The 21,402-nt window shown below is 41.4% G+C and overlaps 1 protein-coding gene across 2 annotated transcripts in view; it reads right to left on the bottom strand.

Annotated features, from left to right (window-relative positions):
- The window catches only part of COP1 (COP1 E3 ubiquitin ligase), a 128,584-nt gene that overhangs the window by 28,732 nt on the left and 78,450 nt on the right, over positions 1-21,402 (bottom strand). For both annotated transcript variants that reach the window (XM_062003461.1, XM_062003462.1), the window contains exons 16-18: positions 8,088-8,205; positions 4,086-4,210; positions 2,844-3,004 (exon numbers count right to left, since the gene is read on the bottom strand). In XM_062003461.1, the coding sequence (XP_061859445.1) occupies positions 2,844-3,004; positions 4,086-4,210; positions 8,088-8,205 (404 nt within the window). The remainder of the gene's footprint in view (positions 1-2,843; positions 3,005-4,085; positions 4,211-8,087; positions 8,206-21,402) is intronic.

The following is a 21,402-nucleotide window of genomic DNA, read 5'->3' as shown; positions in this document are numbered from 1 at the left end:
AAGTGAGAAATGGCTTTCCCCACTAACTGTAAATACAAAATATTATACAGTCAATATTTACCTTTGTCCAAAAGACAGCACCAAAGGAAGCAGAACAAAGGTTTACTTCCTGATACACCTGCTGAGAGGTTTGTTGTTTACTTGGATGTTTCTAAGGAGTCTAACAGAACTATTAGCCTACAAGCTAGTGCTTATTTATAAATATTACGCAAGATCTGAAAAGTGAGTAAGCCTGATGTGAAATGCAAATAAGCACTTAAGGAGAACACTTTCTCTCCCTTGCTGGAAAGAAGGTGTTGACTGGACCGCTGAGGTCTGAAAGGTGACGGCTCTAAAAAGAAGGTCCTTGCATCTTTGTATGTGAAAGAAAACCAATGCAGAGGGAAAAAAAAAAGAGATAGCTTCTGGCAAGGGCTGCTGGCACAGCTTGATTTTTGGCGCAGGAGAAAGTAAAAGCTTGAATTACATAAAAATAGATTTAAGAAAGAATCAATGACATTTCATCTGAAAGTTCTAGTTAAGTTTTAATTAGGATCCAAGATTTTGCACTTAAGTGCATGAAGTGAAGGAGTACATGTACTCATGCTTCCTCAGATAACTGACAGATCTGAAACTTACTCATCTCATCTCAAAAGGTTAATTAAAGAACAATCCTTAAGAGTAACACAGTAGGGAAACCAAGGAAAGTCTGCTCCACTGGGGAGTCCTGAGGAAGGCTGGAACACAGTGCTCGCATCTCCCTGCTAAATGCTCCTGAGAGCAAACTGAAGCTATTGCCCAGCAACCAGGGCATGGAGACAAGCAAGACACCTTTGAAGAGCTCAGCAAGGCAGGGAGAACAGCATGCCCACAGCAGCATAAAGCTTACTCACTGTGCTTCCCTGGGGCTCTGGGGCAGGTTTCCCAGCCTGTGCCCGGCTCTGCACAGCAGCTAGGCTGAAGCTGCTTTGATGCACGCACCCCTTCTGCAGCACAGGCACCATCATCACCAGTGGTGAAAGGTAGGTGTGGTAACTCTTATTAATTAGGACACTAAGGCAGAGTGAGTCATCCAGGATCAAAGTCTGCAATTAAGCCAGAAATAGGCTGTGGGTTCCCCAGTTCCCACAGATGTTGATAGCACCATGAGGCAAGTTCATCTAAGCATCATTAAAAAAAAACTACATCAGCATTTAGGGAAGCCTGTATATATGAAGCTCAGTTGAAAAAAATCTTATGTCAACTTTAAGAACTGTTATTAAAAGGGAGGAAAAAAAAAAAAGGAGTTTCATCATTCTATCTAGATTTTGTGGACGTAAGTGACCTTAGGCTGTGCAGTAATTTAATTTCCTAAGAACACGAGCAAAGTCTCAATTAGGTTGGAGAGGACTGCTGCGCCACTGTAAGAGGAAGAGCAATGCGTGGCTGCATTGGGGAAGAGTACTTCTTGTCTGGTGAGAGGGGCAAACAGACCAGAGATATGATGCAAGGGAGCATTAAAGCTTCTTGGCAAAAGCAATTGAGGCTGCTTGCTCAGTACATCAAGCAGGATGGTATGCACTGCAGAACACTCAGCTGGGGATTCAGACCACAGGCAGCTTTTTGTTGCTTTCTTTACAAAAGAGAGTCAGGTACTGTATCTGCTATGGAAAAACCAGGCTAATTTAGAAGAAGTCCAGGGAAAAGAAGAGGAATGACGGAGACAAAAATGATCAGAATAGCGACAGATTCTGAATACTGCCTAATGGAGTGAAGCCTGAACATTTATTTGGTGCAAACTTGATGGGCCTGATTTAACTATTAGTCCTACAGCACATTTTTGTACAGCAGAAAGACAAATTATGCAACTTACAACAGTCACTCATCATCCGCGACGTGACATCTCTGTACACCAAATCTTTCTAAATCCCCATCCAGAAAGAAGCTAGTGACTCTAAACTCATGCCCACTGTTCAAACTACAACGGCCCACTTTTAACTTTTAAATCACTTATTTTTGGTTTGATTCAGAAGCATCTACCTGAAGTGAGTTTATGTCAGTGGCAAGTGAATCATGGTCACGGGGGCAATTTCTTCACACAGAAACAAACTGGTAGATGCAACCCTTCCAAAACACTCGAAAACACATTTGTGAATGCAATATCTCAAGACATCAACTAGCCAACATTCCACTTCATACACTTGGAAGACTATTTAGGATGAGCTTCTTTCCTCCCTCTCCCAACAAGCCCAGTAAGTATGTACAAAGGTTTGCAAGAGAGTTACTTGCTCAAGATTTTTTATGCAAGGTTTTCAAGAGCACTCTGAATGCAAAAGCAGCATTTCGTTCTCCAGAGCTGCCTCATGCCACAAGGCTACTCTCATAAAAGCTGTGTCAGGTCTGCCTGCAGCATTAGTACACATGCTATGTCTATGAATTAAGTGTCACTGAAACAGTCATTGAGGTGACTGCAGTCTGGGCTCACCTCCTTTACATATCTACTCATCTCAACACAGTGGCTGTATTTCAATAAGCAAGCTCAGATAGACCCAGTAACATCAAGGCTCCACAATGAGTGTTTGCTAGTGCCTTCAAAGTGACAAAAAAAGCTGCTAATGCACCTACAAAAATCATTAAGTGCCAGAAATACAACGCTGCTTTTGGGATTTCAGATGCCAAGTACAGAAATTCAAACACCCATGTGGAAGAGCGAAGAGCACAGCTGTCCATTCTCCCCCAGGTGTTTCAATCACCCTCCAGATCTTCCCTGTTCTCACACTGATCTTCAATATTAAGTGCAGTCAAACCCTCAGCAATGCTATTTTGGGAGAAAGCAGGACACATTCCCTTTGCACCTGGCTTGGTGCCTGGGGAAAAAAGCTTACCCCATCTGGTAGTGCTCTCCAGCATACAGCACTCACAAACTCATTTGTGTCATCTTCTTTCCGGTCCTTGTCCAGGACACTTTTGACTGTATCAAACTTGAACGTCAGCAGTGTCTTTGAGAGGCCCTTATAGTATAGGTAAAGTGAATTATTTTCACTTCCTAGAAATAGAAAAACAAATACACAAGATTAGTAGCAGTTCTAGTAGCAGGAACAGAAATAAAGGCTTCTTAGCATTCATTGTTTAAGACAAGGCCAGACATTTCCTCCTTGCAGTTATGACCACACTCATGGTGCCCTGGCAGGTGGGAGTGCTCCACAGTAAACTTTCATGATGACTAATAACAGGATCAGGTTTTACTACAAGATTACTACAGTATTCACCAAACCCCTTAACTTCCTTAGGGCAGAGCGTTTTGAGCAGAGCAGAGCATCTATGCTACCAGATGAAAGACAGCTACACCCAGCCTGCTCAGTGTTACAGCTCTAAGGCAGGTAGCACTGTCACAGCTCTGCTTGCTGTAATCAAGTATGACAGTTTGGTCTGTGGAGGTTTAAGTAAGAGAGACTAGACAGTGTGCAGGCTTTATTTAGAAATCCATCCCAATTTCTGCCTTGCAAGCTGTACAGAGATCAGAGAATACGCAAGCTACGGTCCTCCCTTCAGTGCTGGCACCAGCTGCCCTGCTTATGCCAGAGCTATTAGCCTGTCACTGCTTTCCCACCAAGACCTGTGGATTTACAGGGGTTCAATAGTCCCACTTCAGTGGTGAAAGGACAGAAACAGCCAAAGGGGTAACTGCATCGGGGTGATTCAGCCTTCTAGGGAGCTGTTCACAATGAGGGCATTAGTGTAGCACTGTGTGCCGAAGCAGTGACAAGTACAGGACCCATGTGTGGCCCAGGCTACTACTCCTAATTAGAAAGATGTGAGAAGATGTGATAAACTTGAAAGACTTAAGTCGTATCAACAGCAACTACATTAGTAGCCCATTTCAGTGGCAGCAAGTCTGGATCATCATATACAAAGAACCCATCTGAAAGAGGAGAAAAACAACTACAGACTCTCTAAGGTCACAGCTCCTTATTTCATGCCCTGGGAAAGGGATAAGGGTGAAAGTTCAGACTCTCTTAAAAAGCCGATGCAGCTACATAGCACAACTGCTGCTGTGTTTCACAACAGGAGAGGTACCAGGTCTGAGCAGTCTCATTAGCACTGGTCAGGATGGCTGCTCTACTCACCACAGGCAATGTAGTCTCCATTGGACGCAAGCCCCACAAAATTCTTCTCATTGATGTGACCCTTGAAGGAACGCAGGCAGTGAGGCTTCCCTACATTCCATAGCTTCAGCTGACTGTCTGTTGACCTGAAAACAATACTTAAAGTTACCCTGCTGCCATATAGCAGGAACTCCTTGCTCACAACCCTGCTCCTTAACATCCTACTTGCAATGTAAACGTAGGAAGTATTAGTAAACTCCAGGAGATTTATCCCACTTTTGATCATACACAACTCAGCTTGAACTCAGAAATAAGCATGAGTATGACATTATTTTAGATGCCTGTCAAATAATAAAAACACCCCTCACTTCCCTGAAGTATTACTTTTCCTTTCTCCTATCAGTGGCAGAGTCCTCTGCTGATGAACTGAATAGCCTTTAGGCCATTACTGCCTCCTCCAGATCCTCACAGATCCAAGACACACTGAGTTTACTTTTTTTTAAAGACTTTTTTTAAAGATCTCTACAGCATGGACAAAATCTGCTTCCTTTTCTGTGCTGGCTGCAACTCTCGTACCTTTACAAGACTCAGGCAGCAAGCACTTTCCTCCCTTACCAGCTGACCTGAAAGTATGTTTTCCTCCTTCCACCCAATACCAAGCAGCAGCATAGAAAAACCTATGGGGGTTCAGAGTTGCTTTTGCTATAGAAGGTCCTGCTCTGGCAGGGGGGTTGGACTAGATGATCTTTTGAGGTCTTTTCCAGCCTTTGAGATTCTGTGATTAAATGGACATGGCCTTCTCATATACAATTCAGGTTGTATGGATACATATCTCAAATGTCCACTTTCTTCACCTTGATAAAGCTAAATATTACTATTAAAAACAGACAAACTCTGTTAGGATTAAATCAAAGCTGGTGTTTGCCATTTCCATTTACTCTAAGCAAACATTTTCCCTTTGGCAAAACAAAGGAGGTAGAGGTAGTCTCCTCTGTCTGCCACAGCTCAACTAAAAGATCCCAGGTTCCTGGAAGACATAGGATTCATTTCTTCCCCTACACCTGAGGGAACATGAGCCTCTCATTCCACAGGTGTCATTCTCTAGCAATCATCAAGCTCTGATATACTGGTACTCTGTGACTTATGGTGATATGCTCCACAGCAGGGGAACAGGTGTGGTGGGACTGGTGCCCTGTGAAGCCACCCTTGAGGTAAAGAATAATGCTGTTCTGATCTTAAATCTGAAAGAGATTAGGAGCTGGACCTGTCACAGCCTGCTAGGTAGAAGAGAGGAGAGGCAGGCAATGCATCCCTCATGCAGGTTGCGTCACCCAACCTTGCTGCTCTCTGAATATTTAGAGTTGAAGGGAAAAAAACCCACCTAATATCCATCAACTATTACCAGCGATGTAAGACATTAGCCCTGCACCAATGTCACATTTACCTAAAAATATAGCACAAAAGAGGAGAGATGCACCTCATGCTGTACTGCACAAACCTTATCTCAGTCCTCAATGACAGCTGGAATGACAAAGGAGCGATAAGGAAGCTGCAGTGAGATTTGTTAATCATTTGTAATAATAGTATGAGGTCAGATCAGAACAAAAGTATGAACTTTAACTGTAATACAGTGACTTAAGCAGGAGTGCATTCCTCATCCTGGGTCTTGAGTGAAGGGGAAGGCAAAACAATATTTACCTTCTGTCTGATGTTTTTTCCACATCTATCTCTGCCCTACACTGCTGCTCACTCTTCCCTCTGTTTGTCTTCACCGTAACATCACAGCTCATAGAAAGAGCAAAGGGGACAAAAATGGACACATTACTGCTTTTTTGGCCCATAAGTACAGGGAGTTGCCTTCTCTGCTATTAGGGCAGGTATTTTTAAAATGCTACTTTTAAAAGCCTCAGAGTTGCTTGGAAATTAAACTTTTCCAAAGGCAAAGTAAAGCAACAAAAACCTAATCCTGGTCTACAAACTGTCAGATTCCAGTGACAGCTTCTGCTATTACCTAACCCATCAAGAAGACCTCATATATATATAGGCACTTAACCTCTGTATTTTAGTAGCACACATTCTACATCTCTTCATTAAAATAAAATCACTTAAAGTCCATTACTAATGGAATGTTTTTACTGTTAACAAATTCTGATAAAGCTCTAGCCATGTTTACATTGCTTAGGATAAGCATGCCATAGAAGAAGGAAGTTATCTACCACTGGATTGAACAGAGAGGAAAAGGCCATTGATCCTGCTGGTGTAACACTCCTCGTTTCATACGCTCTCCAAAAAAAATATCACGGATGTGCTGCTCTGTTAAATCTGTCTCTGTAAATCAGCACTGCAATCAATGTGTTGTGCTAAATACCAGCCAGTTCTGAACGTCCTCGAGGTCAAAACCTAACTCTACAAGGCAAAGTAAATCAATGCAATCTATAAACCAGCTTTAGCTAGAAATCTAGAGAATATGAATATACATATAATTTTTGTATTAAAAAAATCCCCCACAAGACTGCTTGATTTTTAGGCATCACTACTGCTATCTCCTCAATTTGCAAAAAAAGGGACATGAAAAATCATTTGCTCACTCTGATGTTTCTTTTTGTTCATCCAAGAAAAGACAGGTGAACCCTCCAGTTAGTCTCCTCACCCTGTTGTTGCCTGTCCAAGTCTGACTGCGGGATAAGCTAAACTTTCTCAGATGGTTGGCTCAAGTAGAACAGGGTCATTCTGTCCTGAAACACCCTATAGATGATGGTTCACTTGATCATGGCTGTGAAGCATTTACAGCTTCCTCCTGCTTTTATTAAGCACTGTCATCTTACCCAGGTTTGGTTCAAAGCATTAAATCTTATTTTCTCTGTGTCTAGGTATGAATTTGCACCCTTATAGAGTTATAATGTTAATGGAAATAAGAAGAGAGGGGCTGATTAAATATAAACAGTATCAGAAGCCACCAGGGAACCTTCCATTACACAGCTCAGCTCAGAGTAACTCACGAGTAGCCTGAATACACTTTAAAATGCTCTCCTTTGGCTCCAAGCTTCTACTGCAAACTATATGAACACATGGGACGGAGCCAAGCTGGATAGTCATGGGTTTGGTACAAGGCAGAAGGCATAAGAGCTGGGAATAGATCGACTCCAGTGATCCATCCCTGCTGCCCTCAGATGTTATACACAAGCAAGTTGTGATCAAAGCTTCCCGTGCAGCTCCTCAAGGTTACTCATGTTTCCCCCATCATGTATAGTGGGGTTCACCTCTGGTTTATTGAAGAGGCTTGTAGTCAGTCATTCAAACCCTTTGCTACGTGATCTGACAGACACACTCATTCACATGTGATTGAAAACCTACTTCAAACTGCAGCAGCCACATCTGGCTTTAGGGTAGACATCTGGCCATATAACTGAACAGAAGCTGTAGAATATTATTCTTCAGGGCCTCCACAGCAGACTTTATGGCCTACTCTGGCTGAAAAGCTGCATGCCATTAGGACCACAAAAAACAACTTCTGCCTGTCTACTTTCTAATCCAAGTGTAATCCTAAAAAGGTCCTTCAGAGCGCAGACTAATAAATTACTAGAGAACAGATCAGTCAGTCCAACTAGAGTTGCTTTCAGGCTATGGCTAAACCTCCTCTTCAGATCCAGCAGCACCATTTGATCATTTTACCACAAATTACTGTCTTTAAGGCTCTGCAGAGCTTTGGTCAGGAGCATCCTCAGCCCACAAAGCACTTTGTAAAAAGAGAGTCCACCTTCCTAAAGTTGAGGCTTGCTCTTGAAGAGCTGCACCTGGTTGTCTTTGTATTCCTCACAAGCTTTTTAGCTCTACAAGACAGAGCCAAGTGACACCAGGAATTAATTTCTATTTTGGTCTTTGAAAAAAGCAATGATCTGATTCCTAAAAGCACAGCAGCTAGCAAGCGCACCCACCCACACAGGTGAACTTGCACTATGGCCCTGAAGAGTGTCAGAAAGCAAGGGCTACAAAGTTTTAGCCTACACAAAAGGCAATACTTACGCAGAGACGATTTCTTCGCCACTCACAAACTTTGCGTAGGAGACTGCCTTGCGGTGCCCTTTGAACACCATGATTGGCTGCTTAGTGTTACGAAGGTCATAGTAGTGAACACAGTGATCTGGAGATGAGAGAGAAAAGGGACAAAATTTAATCAGTTAGGAAGGATGAGTGAGACCCCTAATAGCTCACAATAAAAGCCCTGCCTGCAGCTTCCATAACCCACTTAAAGCCTTGTCTAGAATAAACAGTCTGCATCACAGTGGTGTTTAAGCAGGCTTCTTAAAACAGCCCCAAAATTCAGTCTGTAAAGGTCCAAGCAGACTTTCAAAGAGTCAGTGAGGGGAAAAGGCACATCCACATGTGGGTACACATACATGTGTCTTCCTGCAAACCCCATTTGGCCCACGTGCAAGCCAGCTGCTAAAATGACTCTCATCTCTCCTGCCTCCTTCTTGGCTCCCTGCCCAGCTACTCTAATTGACATTTCTAATTACCTGCACCACCTTCTCCTTCCTCAGTTTGTCCCCTCTTTGGAAAATTGTTGAAGAACCCTAGGCTAAAAACTCAGTCTGCTACTTAAATGAGATCATGGAAAATAAGGATTGCATTTCTCATGCTTACCCTAAACAGGTAACCTTCATACTTTTTGTTTGTCTCCTTTGATTTCCAATCAAGAGAGAATTAGCATTTCTGCCAATGAGAGAATAGACTAAATTCTAGTTACTTCTTAAGATTTAATTCACAGTTGTGCTGCAGTACCACAACCATATAAAAGGGATAACAACAGAATTAACAATACTTTATATTTTCTGCACAACTAAATGCCACCTCCCAAGAAAATAGAGAAGTAGGAATAGAAAACCCCATGGGACCCAAGCCCCAAACTCCCTCAGAGCTCTTTCCAGCTCAACAAGGTTAATAAGCTTCTCCCTTCCCAACTTTCAGCCTTTAATGTTGAATCTCATTTAATTATCCCGTGCTAGTGTGGAAGCTCAGGGAGGGAAGACCACATACACGCCAGGAAACCAAGCCGGACGTCTTTCTCACCAAGCAACTTGCGATACCCAGACGTCAGCTGAAAACTGCTCTGATCCTCCTCCCACTGAAATAACACCCCACCAATGGATGTTTATCACAAAGATTACACAGAAATGAATTTAAATGCCAATAGCTACAGTTATTTTTGTGTTTGCAGACTGTTTCAAAGCAGAGCTCTCAGCCATACAAACACCACCCAGCTGCCTCAAAATCCCATGTGGTTTGAAAGATAACTGGATTTACATCGATCAGGCTACAGCAACTGCCATCAGACCAGAAAGGGTAGCTTCTCCCCTGTATTAAAGAGCTAATTGGTGTCTCTGGCAGGACAGGGGGCTGTCAGAAACACCTTCAGTTAAGCAAGGTGAGAAGGCAAATCTGTGCCTTTTTCTGCTTCCTGCATTTTCCATCTGCCTAAGATGGGTTCAGAGACTTCCCTGGTAAGAGGTTTCTGTCTCTTTCTCTCCTCGCCTTGTAAAGAGACACTCCAAGTTTTCTCCATAACTTATACCTGGCTGTGGAATTACCCCGTTATGTTGAAATCCAGCAGCTATTGCACGCATTACTGCCCCCACTGAAACTCTGGGGTGACTACGCTGTATCAGCAAGCACTCATTCAAACACTCTTGCTTCTTCCACATCTGCAATATTAACCCTCCAAACCGACAGCTTTAGAACACACTGATGTTGCAACAGGCTTATTCAATAAAGGGATTCATTTTCAACATGACTTTGAATTGAGCATTAGCACTCCTTTAACAAGACTTGGGTATCCAGATCCCTTCCCAATTCTCTGAAAACTGAAACCAAAAACTTCACATATCATCTAGCCAGTGGACCTGCTGTGGGAGCTAGGAAACAGTTAACCGGCAATTGCTATTTTAATGAGCAGAATGATTCTAGCAGGCCTTTCTATTAGGATCCAGTTAGTGGATAAGCCTTTCAAGTCTATTTTTGCTTACTGCTTCAACCTCCTCTCCAGCTGGCCTGACAGGATACCTTTTGAGCACCAGATTTTATCCTTCAGAGGGTGACAGGGAAAGGGGTACCTGTGGATGGCTGCGTGTGAGCAGCTGAAGCAATGCAGAGAGGAAAGAGCCTTAGCAGGAAAGACAAGTCCATTTGCAGAGCAGAGACATGAAGTTGCATTCACCTTCTAAATATCTCAATAAACAGCTCGAAGCCTGATGGCATCTGGCCCCAGCACTGCATGTGCCTCTCGGCATCGGCAGGGCAATCAATCACTGTCTGCTCTGATCAGAATGAGTCCGAGGGAATGGGCAAGGCCAGTGGGTACTAAAATTAGCCACTTAATTATTAATTGATTATTTCAGCAGCCAAAGTGTTGGTACCCAAATGAGTTTTTATTTTTTTTAATTCAATTGAAGCAGCTATTTTTAAGTAGATATATGAAGACAAATGCCCACTGCATTCATTAAAATCAGAACAGGTGGTCATGTTTTACAATTAAAGCGATACTCTCTCTTGTAGGCCATATGGACTTTCTGAAAACATGATAAAAATGCCATCTGCTGAGGAAGCAGAAAGCCCAAGAAACAAAGCTAAATGAGAAGAATACAACTCCCAGATACACCGGCAGCAGCCTTGGCTAGTGATTTGATGAGCTGAAACTGTCCAAGATGGGCAGCATCCCAGGAGTGGCAGCAGGTCTGAGGTGAGATCTGCTCTGGGTAGCTCAGAAAAGCAATTAGACTTAAGAGGCAGTTAAAGGTAAGGAAAAATGAAGAGTAGGCATTGAGGGGAATCAAATATTTCTCAAACTTTGCAAGAGCCCATAAGCTCATCCAGCATCCCACTGCTGGCTCCCACCTTCAGCATCCCTGGAAGACCATGGAGCATATCCTGCCATTAACCAGCAACGCACAAGGGTATTTGCTTCTTAATTTGCTCCTCAAACATGAGAATAAAAAAACCACAATTTGGCAAATTTCTTGAAGCTCTACAGTTCCCATCCCAACCAGAAAACTCACTTAGAACAATTTCATCTTGGAAGTGACATTTCCACAGTTAAAAGCTTCATGCCTAACCCTTGGGCAGCAACAGCTCGCTGCTTTACTTTTTCTTCTGCATTCAGGCTTAATTGAAATATATACGAGATAATGGGAAAGAACACATATATACACACACCATAACAAATTAAACACTCTGAAGCAATTCTCGTCTAGTTCACTGTCACTGCAGAAGCTGAGCATGACAGAGCTCTGCTGCTGCGCCTACGGAATTCAAATGTTGGCTGGCAGGCCGTGTTTTATTTTATTTTTTAGTGTGATTTCACACAGCAAAAAGGGCAGCTAAGCTCTGCCACTGCTGCTGAGAGGTCTCTGACCACAAGCCTGAGATTTTAAATAGTGCTTTTCCAGAAGTGCTTCCTTCCCTCTTAAGATGCTGCTGCTTTCACCTTTGAGCCATCTGGTGACAACTGATCAAGAATTCAGACTTTTCCAAACTTCCGAAAGATCTCACCACCTCTTCAGCAAATATAACCTGCCTCAGCAAAGGATGGCATCCCTCAGTGCTTGACAGCTCATAAATTCACAAGACTCCAGCCGGCAGGAACAGGGTGAAAGGGAAGGATTGTTTTATGATGTACAAGGTGATGCGATCAACACCTTCTCAGTCTCAGACCTTGGACTCAGCTTGGTTGCAGGGGTGAGGACACAGAAAACAAACTGATGATGTTGTGACATGATCTTAGGAAAATCAGGCAGAAAAACTTCAAAAAAAAGAGCTGGGAATTGCCAATGGTCAGTAGCATCTTAGGTAATTTCAGAGGTGTTCAGAAAGACGGAATTTTGCTCTGAAGTTTTTGGTTGTTTAAACAAAACAGGCAAAGTCTTGTTATTGCCAAAAGTGATTTTCCTTACACTTAGATTTGTTAATAAAATTCACAAACCAGCTGTTACTAGCAGGCTTTAGGTTCACACTACCTATGGCAAAGCTCTTAATGTGTATTGATGAGCAGCAGCTACAGAAAAAACAGGCAAGGATTAGGAAAGAGCATCACACAGCAGTAGTTTACCTTTCACCGAGTACTGGTTCATGCAGGGTAGTGACAGAAGAAACTGAAGAGCAGAGAGATCCAGCTCTCCAGGTACCCAACAATTGTGAGTAACATTCATCTTCCAGGTCATGTGCTCACCCCACCTTCACCATGAACATGAATCAGCATGACCTAACTCAAAAGAGCCCCCCAGGCTTCTTTTTGACCAAAAACCACTTGCTCGAATGGGTATCAAGCCAAGGACAGCAAAACAAAAACCTACCCGCAATGCAACAGCTTTATATTCAACAGACATAATGACTAGAAAGCCCCAAGAGCTGCATACAAAGACTCAGTGACTCTCCTCTGGAAAACTGGAGAAAGCTGGAGAATCAATGACCATTTTTCTTATTTCAGTCATTTAGAAAAGCATGTTTCTCAACTGTTCAATATTTAGATTATTGATCCATTCAAAAAATAAGCAATTTACATTACTCAGATTTTTTTTTACAGACTTGAGAATATAAGTGGTGCTTGCTGTTACAAGTTAGATGAGTGTCACAGCCAACATGGCACCATATTCAAAGCCATAGTTGCAGGGTAAGGAGCCAGATGGTAAGTGGTCTGTTAGAAGTCTTCTGCTATCAAAGCACATTTGATTATTTTTTTTTTTTTTAAATGAGAGAGATCTTCAATAACAAACTGAGAGGACAAATAAATTTCATATATGGCTACAGGCTGCAGTCTGTAGTCCTGCATGCCTCATGCTCCAACTGTTTTTACTGAAGCAAAAGCCCAGGATAGAGCATAAACTTTACTGTGTTTCTCTTGTGCTTCTTGGACCATGATGACCTATTTGTTGCATCTAGTAACTCATGTCCTCAGCTGATGATTCCCTAAGTTTTGTGTCTATTCTCTTCCCTATGAACTTCACACTTGGATCAGCGCTGCCTGTTTTCACCTCTTATAGTCTGAAGGATGTATATAAATGATTTGTTCAGCAAGATTTAAACATAGAGCAAATTTGGTGCAAGATGCCTCTGCCTGCCTCCAATTACGTTATCTCAAGGAAATCAAAAGAGCAATAAAAGAGCATAAAAGCAGCCCGCAAAACGTCTTTTGTTAGAATGAAAGACAAGGCATGATTTTGTAGTATTTGATTACATTTCATTGGTAAAAAAAATATTTCAGAGATTCTGGAAACTGCTCAATACCTATTGAAGGGGTTAGTTGAAATCCAATTATTTATATTTAAACATCTACTTACAGAAACTGGTATTTCCTTTCATTTGTTTCTCCTCTGTTTACCAAGTGTAAGCAAGGTAACTCAGCACACAGAATGGACAGAATGAAGCCTTCAGAGCTACCTAGAATTGTATCTAGGCAACCTGTTTAGCTGGAAAAGATAATCATATCCTTATGCCTTCAAGTGTCCAGAGCCTGGTGGTACAAACCAAAAGCTTGTTTCAAGTGTCTCTGGGTGAAAGGAAAGAGTACATGCTGTCATTCCCCTAAGTGGTATGCCATGAAGGAGAGGGCAAGCCATCTTAATGAATTTTTATTGAACATAGATAAACAAGCAGCAGCATAACAGAACATCAAGATGGGTTAATCAAAAGTCTTTTTCAGCCAGGCCCAGTGTGATTTCTTTCTGTAAAAAGGAAGGCTTCATCCTCAGAGGTAAAGCCTTTGGCCATACTAAAAATGGAAACAGAATCAGGAGGCTCACATGCCTCTGTTCTCAAAGAAAGGAGATAAAAAAGGGATCACATCCTGATTTAAAAATCAACTCAAATCAACAGTAGTACACTCTACTGCAGTGTACTGTATTGCAGTACACTGAAGATAACTTGTCACATTAGATGCCTTAGTCCTTACAGAAATCTGAAACAGGGTAAACAAGTGCTACTCTCTCTCAGAAACCTGAGAAAAGACAGATAGCTGCTATCAGAACTCAAACCTTGAAGACAAAACACTTTAAAATAAATTTCCTTTGAGAGGAGACCTGCAAAAATCTCAGCACTCTTGACCTTGAAGCCATTCAACAAGCTGTATGCTTAGTTAGAGACTAACTAAAAAGCTGTTAATAAGAAAGTGGATAACCTGTGTAGCAGGAAAGAAGAGCTTCCCCAAAAAGGCAGTAATATCAAAGGCTGGGCAAAAGACAATTCACGATTTAATTATAAAAAAGCCAAACAGAAACATAATCCCAGTGCAGTTTCTGTTTGGAATCCATTTTTGCTCAAGGGCCCTGAAATTCACTGGAACATAGGCTGGAAAGGACCTCTGGCCTCCAGCCAGTCTGACTTATCACTCCAGGAAGGGACAACCACAAAGTTGGATTCAACTTCCAAGTTAAATAATTGTGTTCAAGGGTCCTAACTAAGTCAAGCTCTAAGCATTTCCAAAGACAGAGATTCTGTAAACTCTTCCTTCAGCTGCCTTGAAAAGTGCTCTTATGTCAAAAGATCAGGGAGACGTTTTTGTAAATCCAAATTTGCTCAAGCTATTGGCAACTGACATGAAAAAGGAAAGGCACTAGCCTGCTTCTCAGCCTTACAGCATCACTGTTTAGTCTATGCTTTGTTGCATGAGTTTCTGGTTTCTAAGATATTTCAGGTTTTGTCTAGGGTGGTAGGACCACCTTAGTCCTCCTTTAATTATTTTGTAATTATTATTACTAGTAAGAAAGAAAATAGAGAACTGCTGAAGTTTTAACTATTGCCAAGCCTGTAATACCAAATGACAGCACTTAAAGAGATCTTCATGTGACTGAAAAGGCTTTGTTAAGAAGGCTTACGGTGGAGATTTAATTTTTCCTATGGCAGAAAGGCAGGCTGGGGCTGGAACATCCATACACAGGCATTACACTGGGGACATAGGGCAACTGAACATACCATCTTTGGGAACAATTCAACTCAACAAGGCAGGTGAACCCTCATTCATGGACCTAAAAAAAACAAACCACCCCAAAACCAAAATCCTATTTTTTTAATCTTTGGTCTCTTTCAGGGTAGAAGAGAGTGTATGGAGGAAAAAGGGGTCTTTATCATAGCAATGGAAATGTGGTGTGGCATTTAGGCATTCAACACAGAATGGTAAGGAAGCCTTCCAGCCAACAAAACACTATAAAGGGATTTACTTATTTCACTTGACAGAGTAATAGCAGGATGGGATATGATCAGTGCAGGTTCTGGTCTATCACAAGCCATTTTAGGGAGAGAAGACAGCGTGATAGTTTCCACTATTTAGAGGAAATAGATGCTCTGGGAAAAGAGAAAAGACAACAAAGCATTAGGGATAGTGAATAAAGTGGACTGAATTTCAGCAAATAAAGCCCTGCACCAAAAATTAACAGAAGAATTTTCTGAAGAAGAAATCAGATAATATTGACAACAGTGAGTTGACATCAGTGCCCTCTTTAAAAACCATTTCCCTTACTGTAGGGAGGAGATTAAAAATGGGTTTGATACAGCCTGAAGCAAAGAACTTTTCACAGACAAAAGTATCTGGAGCATTTTGCTGAAGAATGCAGTACACTGTTTTCCACTTGCAACATGACAAATCACATGAGAAAGAGACAGAAGAAATAAATCCATCCCCCCCAACATCTCTTTGTAGAACACTGCAGAGCAGGTAAAACTGATTGGGTTTTTTCCTATCCATATCTTCCCTTAAAGAAGCCAGCATCAATAAAGTGAGAATTTTACCCCAACAGCCATTGCTACAGGTACATTTTAATGTTTGCTGGATATGGCTTTGTATTCACAATTTTCTGTTCCAGCAGAAATTGCAAGTACTTTGTTTCTATAACTAAGAAAAAATTACCCATTTGATGCTTTCTTTTTCCTCCTCTTTTTACCTGGAGTTGCCTTTGCAGTAAAGGAACAGTTTTTCTCTGAATAACCATTTTCTGTTGCCCTAGGGGAATCTCGGCAATCTCTTCTAGAAGCAACGCTCTGCTCCACAGCAGCGTGCTGGAACAATGCCCTTATTTTGTATTTTATGTGTGTGCCTGAGATGATTTGGGATGCTGTACTTCATTCATGTTTGCTATTGGAGTTCTGTCTAGACAAGTGGCCTCATACCATGGCACTAGACTCCCAGGGAGCTCGGGCACATCCTGTCTTCATAGGTGTCAAACATTCAACACCCATCCAAAAAGGGACCGAACTTTGGAAAAAGCATTCAATATTTTCCCTGCAGGTCAAAGTCTCTCCCATTTGCTCTTCCCTTACAGCGTGCTCTGAAGACTACAGAAGATTAAGCAAAGTCTGTATGATTTATTTTGCTGCTGGCAAAATCTAAAAAGCCTCAAACTTTTAAGTGAGGAATTCACAGAGGCCTTGATGCTAGTGAGCAGATAAAAGGAAGTTTTTAAAGCAGAAAGAGGCACATGGGTATTGGGGATGACAACTCAATCTCATTTTCCTACACTGTGATACAGATGATGGGTGACAGCCTCCAAAAATCATATTTAGGGAATTCAAGAAAAAGAAAAAGAATCACATTTAAGGAACACAATGCAAATCCAAACCAGGTTTTCATTTAGATGAAGGAAGAGCACAGCTTTGAGAAGCTGGAAAATCCCTAACAGTCTTCTATTTAGCAGACTGGACGACAAATGAAGCAACATGAGAAAGGTCTACTCCAAGAAAACTGAATTAAAGAGAGCTGAGGGTAGATTAAACATGCCTGGTAGCATCAGTTTAAACTCTGGCAAAATCAACAGCACAATAAGCATCTCTACCTTTCCTTCTCCCAAGGCAAGGCTGAGGGATGTGACAGCAGAGGGTTTCAGGTTAGCACTTGAAATACTTGGACAGAATTCTGCAGGGAAGACCATATACCCTGCTTCAGCCAGCGATTTTAATCTTAGTAACACTAAATACACTTTTTTTTTAAAGAAAAGAAAGTATATCAACACTAACATTTCATGAAAGATCTATATCTCCCTCTGCTGAACAGATGAAGGGAACAGCAGCCTTGATGGCAACCACCAACTGGGTTTTTAACCTTTGTATTCAACAGATTCCCTATGGCTTGAAGTTACAGATAACATTTTCCAGGTTATGGATAATGGTCTTTACACACTGGGGACATTTTTTACTGACTTGTCTAAAGCTTTTGACACAGCAGCCCATAAAACCTCCATCCTAAATAACTTGTCTCATATTAAGGAGGAGACATAAAACATTAGAAATCGTAATCAGTTGAAACAGGGCTCTGATGGGCTGGAGAAGCAAAACAGATTTCTCTAGAACTCCTTTGAAACTTTGACCTTTATGGTTTTTTAAACTCTTTAGAGCTACAGAGATTTCTCATGGGAATAAAGGATAGATTGTTTTGCACAATTCAAAGACTGCCTTCCATCAGACTGTTGGAGAAACAAAATATTCAGTACACATAAGGATGATTTACTCACATTACAAAACCAATGAAGACAGTATCAGTAACAACCTGCAGCTTTTGGAAGAATTCATTCTTTATGTCTGAAAGTAAGAATAGAATTAGGTACTGTTCAGACTCTTAATCCAAACTTTTCTCATTGACTATGGAACACATACAACTCCACACACGCTACTGCACGTAGGTTGACGTCCAAGATAAGTTTTATAATACCTAGAACATGTGAAGAACAGTCATTTTACAGCAAAACGTGCTATAAAACCCACACTGGCTAAACGGACTACATCTCAGAAGATCTCAAACTTCTCACCTGAATACCAGGAGGCTTATTTGTCCAATGAGTGTGGGAAACATCAAGTCAAAATACTGTTTCATTTGCTGAAGAGTTCTCTCCCAATTCAAGAGTCTTATTGCACACAGTATTTGTTCTTAATTCAAGCCCATTTTGGTTCTTGAAAGACTCAAAGTTGTGCATGGCATGGAGAGAAAGGGGAATACAGTCAGAATTCCAGGAACCACATGCTACAAGAGGTTAAGATCATGTAGATAACGGCTTGAGATAATAAGAAAAGTAGATATGAAAAGGAAGATCTTCCCTAAGATTTTAGGAGTGCTTTTATGAAATAAGTTTTAAGGTTTTTGTCATAATCCACAAACACCATACAAAAACAACAACACGGGCTTCAGAGATGACAAATTAGCTCTAAGGAAAGTGAAGGCTGCTGCCACACACATTACAATATGCATCTGAGGACCCAAGTTTGCTAGATTATCAGGCAAACATGATTTTAGTCCAGAACTACATTTTGCTTCACTAGCCTGAGAACTTATTAGCCTTCTTTTACTAGGTTCTGGAGACAGTAACCGGATGTGTTATCTAAACTGGCCTCAAAGCAGTTGACTCCAACAGAAGAGACTATAGAAATTAAATATAGTGGCACAATCACTAATAGTCAAGCTTGAGACAAGAATGTTTAAACCAGAATCCCAACGCTGTGGTTGACTATGCAGACAGGGACATAGGCACAGGAAAGTATTTAGTGATGCCAGGGTATCGAATGTGGAAACGCAGCAATGCACAGTCTAGCTAGGAAATGAAGTCATGTGAAGAGCGACTAGATTTGTACACACACCTATAGTCTGACTTTTTGTCAACCTCTTGAGATTCTGCTAGTTAATGGGGCCTCTTTAGAGGAACCTAGTCCAAACATTCAAGAGTTCTCTTAAAACACTCATGCCATGCTGAGATGCTCAGATACTGTGAAAAGACACCTTCAAGATGACAGCCCACACTACTTTTCAGGTCACAGATTTTCCTATGCAATGTGACAATCTTCACCAGTTTGTCTGGAAAGAGTGGTGGGTATTCTACAGGTGTAAAATAGGCTGGAACAGTTAATCTACACAGCAGCCTGAATTGGAGATAACACAGGAAGTCATTACAAAGGATGACATCCCAATAAGCAATTCTTTAAAATGAGTTACCAGAAAACTGCAGCTTTAGAAACTGCTGAGGTTGGAAAGGATTAAACTCCATGGAATACAGCAACAGCTAATAGCAAGAGCAATTTGGCATTCTGAGGGAAAGATGAATCTTAAGAGTTATCTATCTGTTCCTGAATTTCAAGGCTCATTTCAATTTTAACTTGAATTTTGTAACACAGACTAAATGACTTCTATGCCAGTTGTACGACAAAGTGTTCAGGAAAAGAATATTTAAGAAAACAATTAGCATGCTCATCTCTGCTAATGATAGATTTATCCTTTTCTCCAGAGAATCAAATGGAGCTTTTCAAATTCATTTTATTAGTTCACTTATTACTGAAGTGTGATGACCTCTGGGATAAAGCTGGGAAACTCCCTATAGGTCTCTATATTGTTACTCACTATTCATTGCAAATGCTTTATCCAACATGAAGTCAGACACTTTTTTTTTTCTGTGCAAGTAAAAATGTTACATAAAGCTTTTAAATTCTGAAGCTGATGTGAAATTTGCACACACAACATATCCTGCCCACCTATGAGTGGTTCCAGATGCCTCTGTGATTTCCTAGGAAGCAGCTGCAGCAAAGAAGGAAGACATTGTGCAGTGTCTGGCTGATCTAGTTAGCATCTCTGATGTACAGACATGGGCAAGTCAGTCTAACTGCAAAAATCATAGGTTTAAAATCACACAGCATAGCTGCAGTTCTCTGGTTTTTCAGTCCTGAGCAGAAGCAGAATGTGATCTACCTGTGCCGTGGTTTAATGCCAGCCAGCAGCTAAGCACCCCGCAGCTACTCACTCCCTCCTCCCCTTCCCAGCAGGATGGGGAAGACAATCAAGGAGAAAAAGTAAAACTTGTGGGTTGAGATAAGAATAGTTTAATAACTAAAATGAACATTATATCAATAATTAAAAAAATAATAATTGTAATTAAAAAGAATATTACAGAGAGAAGTGAAACCTAAGAAAGAAAACCACATGTGATGCCCAATGCAATTGCTCCCCACCTGCTGATGGATGCCTGGATCAGCGATCCAACCCTCCCTCCCAACTCCTCCTAGTCCATATACTGGGCATGCATCCTGTGGCCAGCTTAGGCCAGCTCTCCTGGCTGTGCTCCCTTCCAGCTTCTCAGGCAGAGCATGGGAAACAGACAAATCCTTAACTCAAGATAAGCCCTAATTAGGAATAGCCAAAACATCTGGTGTGTTACCAACATTATTCTCATGCTAAATCCAAAACACAGCCTGCGTCAGCTACTAGGAAGAAAATGAACTGTACTCCAGCTGAAACCAGGACAATCTACCAGTACTGGAAAGATTGTCTTCACTAGGACAGCAGAAGGTATGGTTTGATATTTTGCTTTCGTTTACAACCCTACCATCCACAAAGAGGGATAACATTTAAATCAAACCTTCAAGATGGTGATCTAACCTAACAATCCCACTAAGTTTAGTGCTTCCCTCACATTAAGTACTGTTGGGACAGAGATATAATCAAAATCACATTGGCCTAAAATACAGATTCCTCCTAACCACTGCCAACTGACAGAAATGATGTAAATGCTTTCAAAGGCTACAGCAAACGAAACTTGCAATTGAATTCTGGAATGAGTTTAAATTAAGGTGACAAGTGTGCAATTCCAAAACATGAACCTTGTCTCCTGCTTCCCCTGCCAACAACCTCTGAGACTGTAAACTAGAGGAAGATCATTGAATATACACACAAAGAAAAAAGACACTCTGCAGGTAAAGTCCAATACAAGTAACAAGCAAGTCCTGGACTGCTGCATGCCATACCAATTTCATAAAGGCTGCATTTTGAGCACTGTTGTAAAGTTTTCCAGAAAATTGAAAGAAATGCCTTTGAACATGTCAATGTCTGTGCCTTTGAGCACTGTGCTCAATTCATAAGATAAATGTAATCTTATAGCTTAAGCCCAAAGAAGCCACCTAACTCCACCCTAAATATGTCACGTATTCACACAAATAGATTCTTTCTGAGTCACTGTAGGTTTTCAACAACACAGAGTATTTACCCATGAGAATCTATTAAGGTAAGATCTCACTTTCAGCTGGAAAACTTCCAGAAAGGCACATTGCCTTCTTGGTCATTAATATCACATCATTCTTCTAGACAAGCCAGGCAAGTCACCCAGATCTGAGGCAGCATGAAAAGCTAGCTCTACAGAGAGCTGTTTGGAAAAGAGAAATCACAGCTCCAGTTACTGTAGCAGAAAAGTCAATATTTCACTGGATAAGGATGGTCTCCAAAGTGGTCCCGTTTGAACACCAGGTGTATCGGCAAAATTGAACAATGCCAGTAAAGAAGCCACGTGTGACCTTGAACTGCAAGTGCAACAGGGCAATGCAGAGACCTTAA

This window comes from Colius striatus, chromosome 10 (assembly GCF_028858725.1).
Source record: "Colius striatus isolate bColStr4 chromosome 10, bColStr4.1.hap1, whole genome shotgun sequence".
Lineage (NCBI taxonomy): Eukaryota > Metazoa > Chordata > Aves > Coliiformes > Coliidae > Colius > Colius striatus.
The sequence above is the reverse complement of the archived record's forward strand: the minus strand, read 5'-3'. Positions and strand labels throughout refer to the sequence as shown.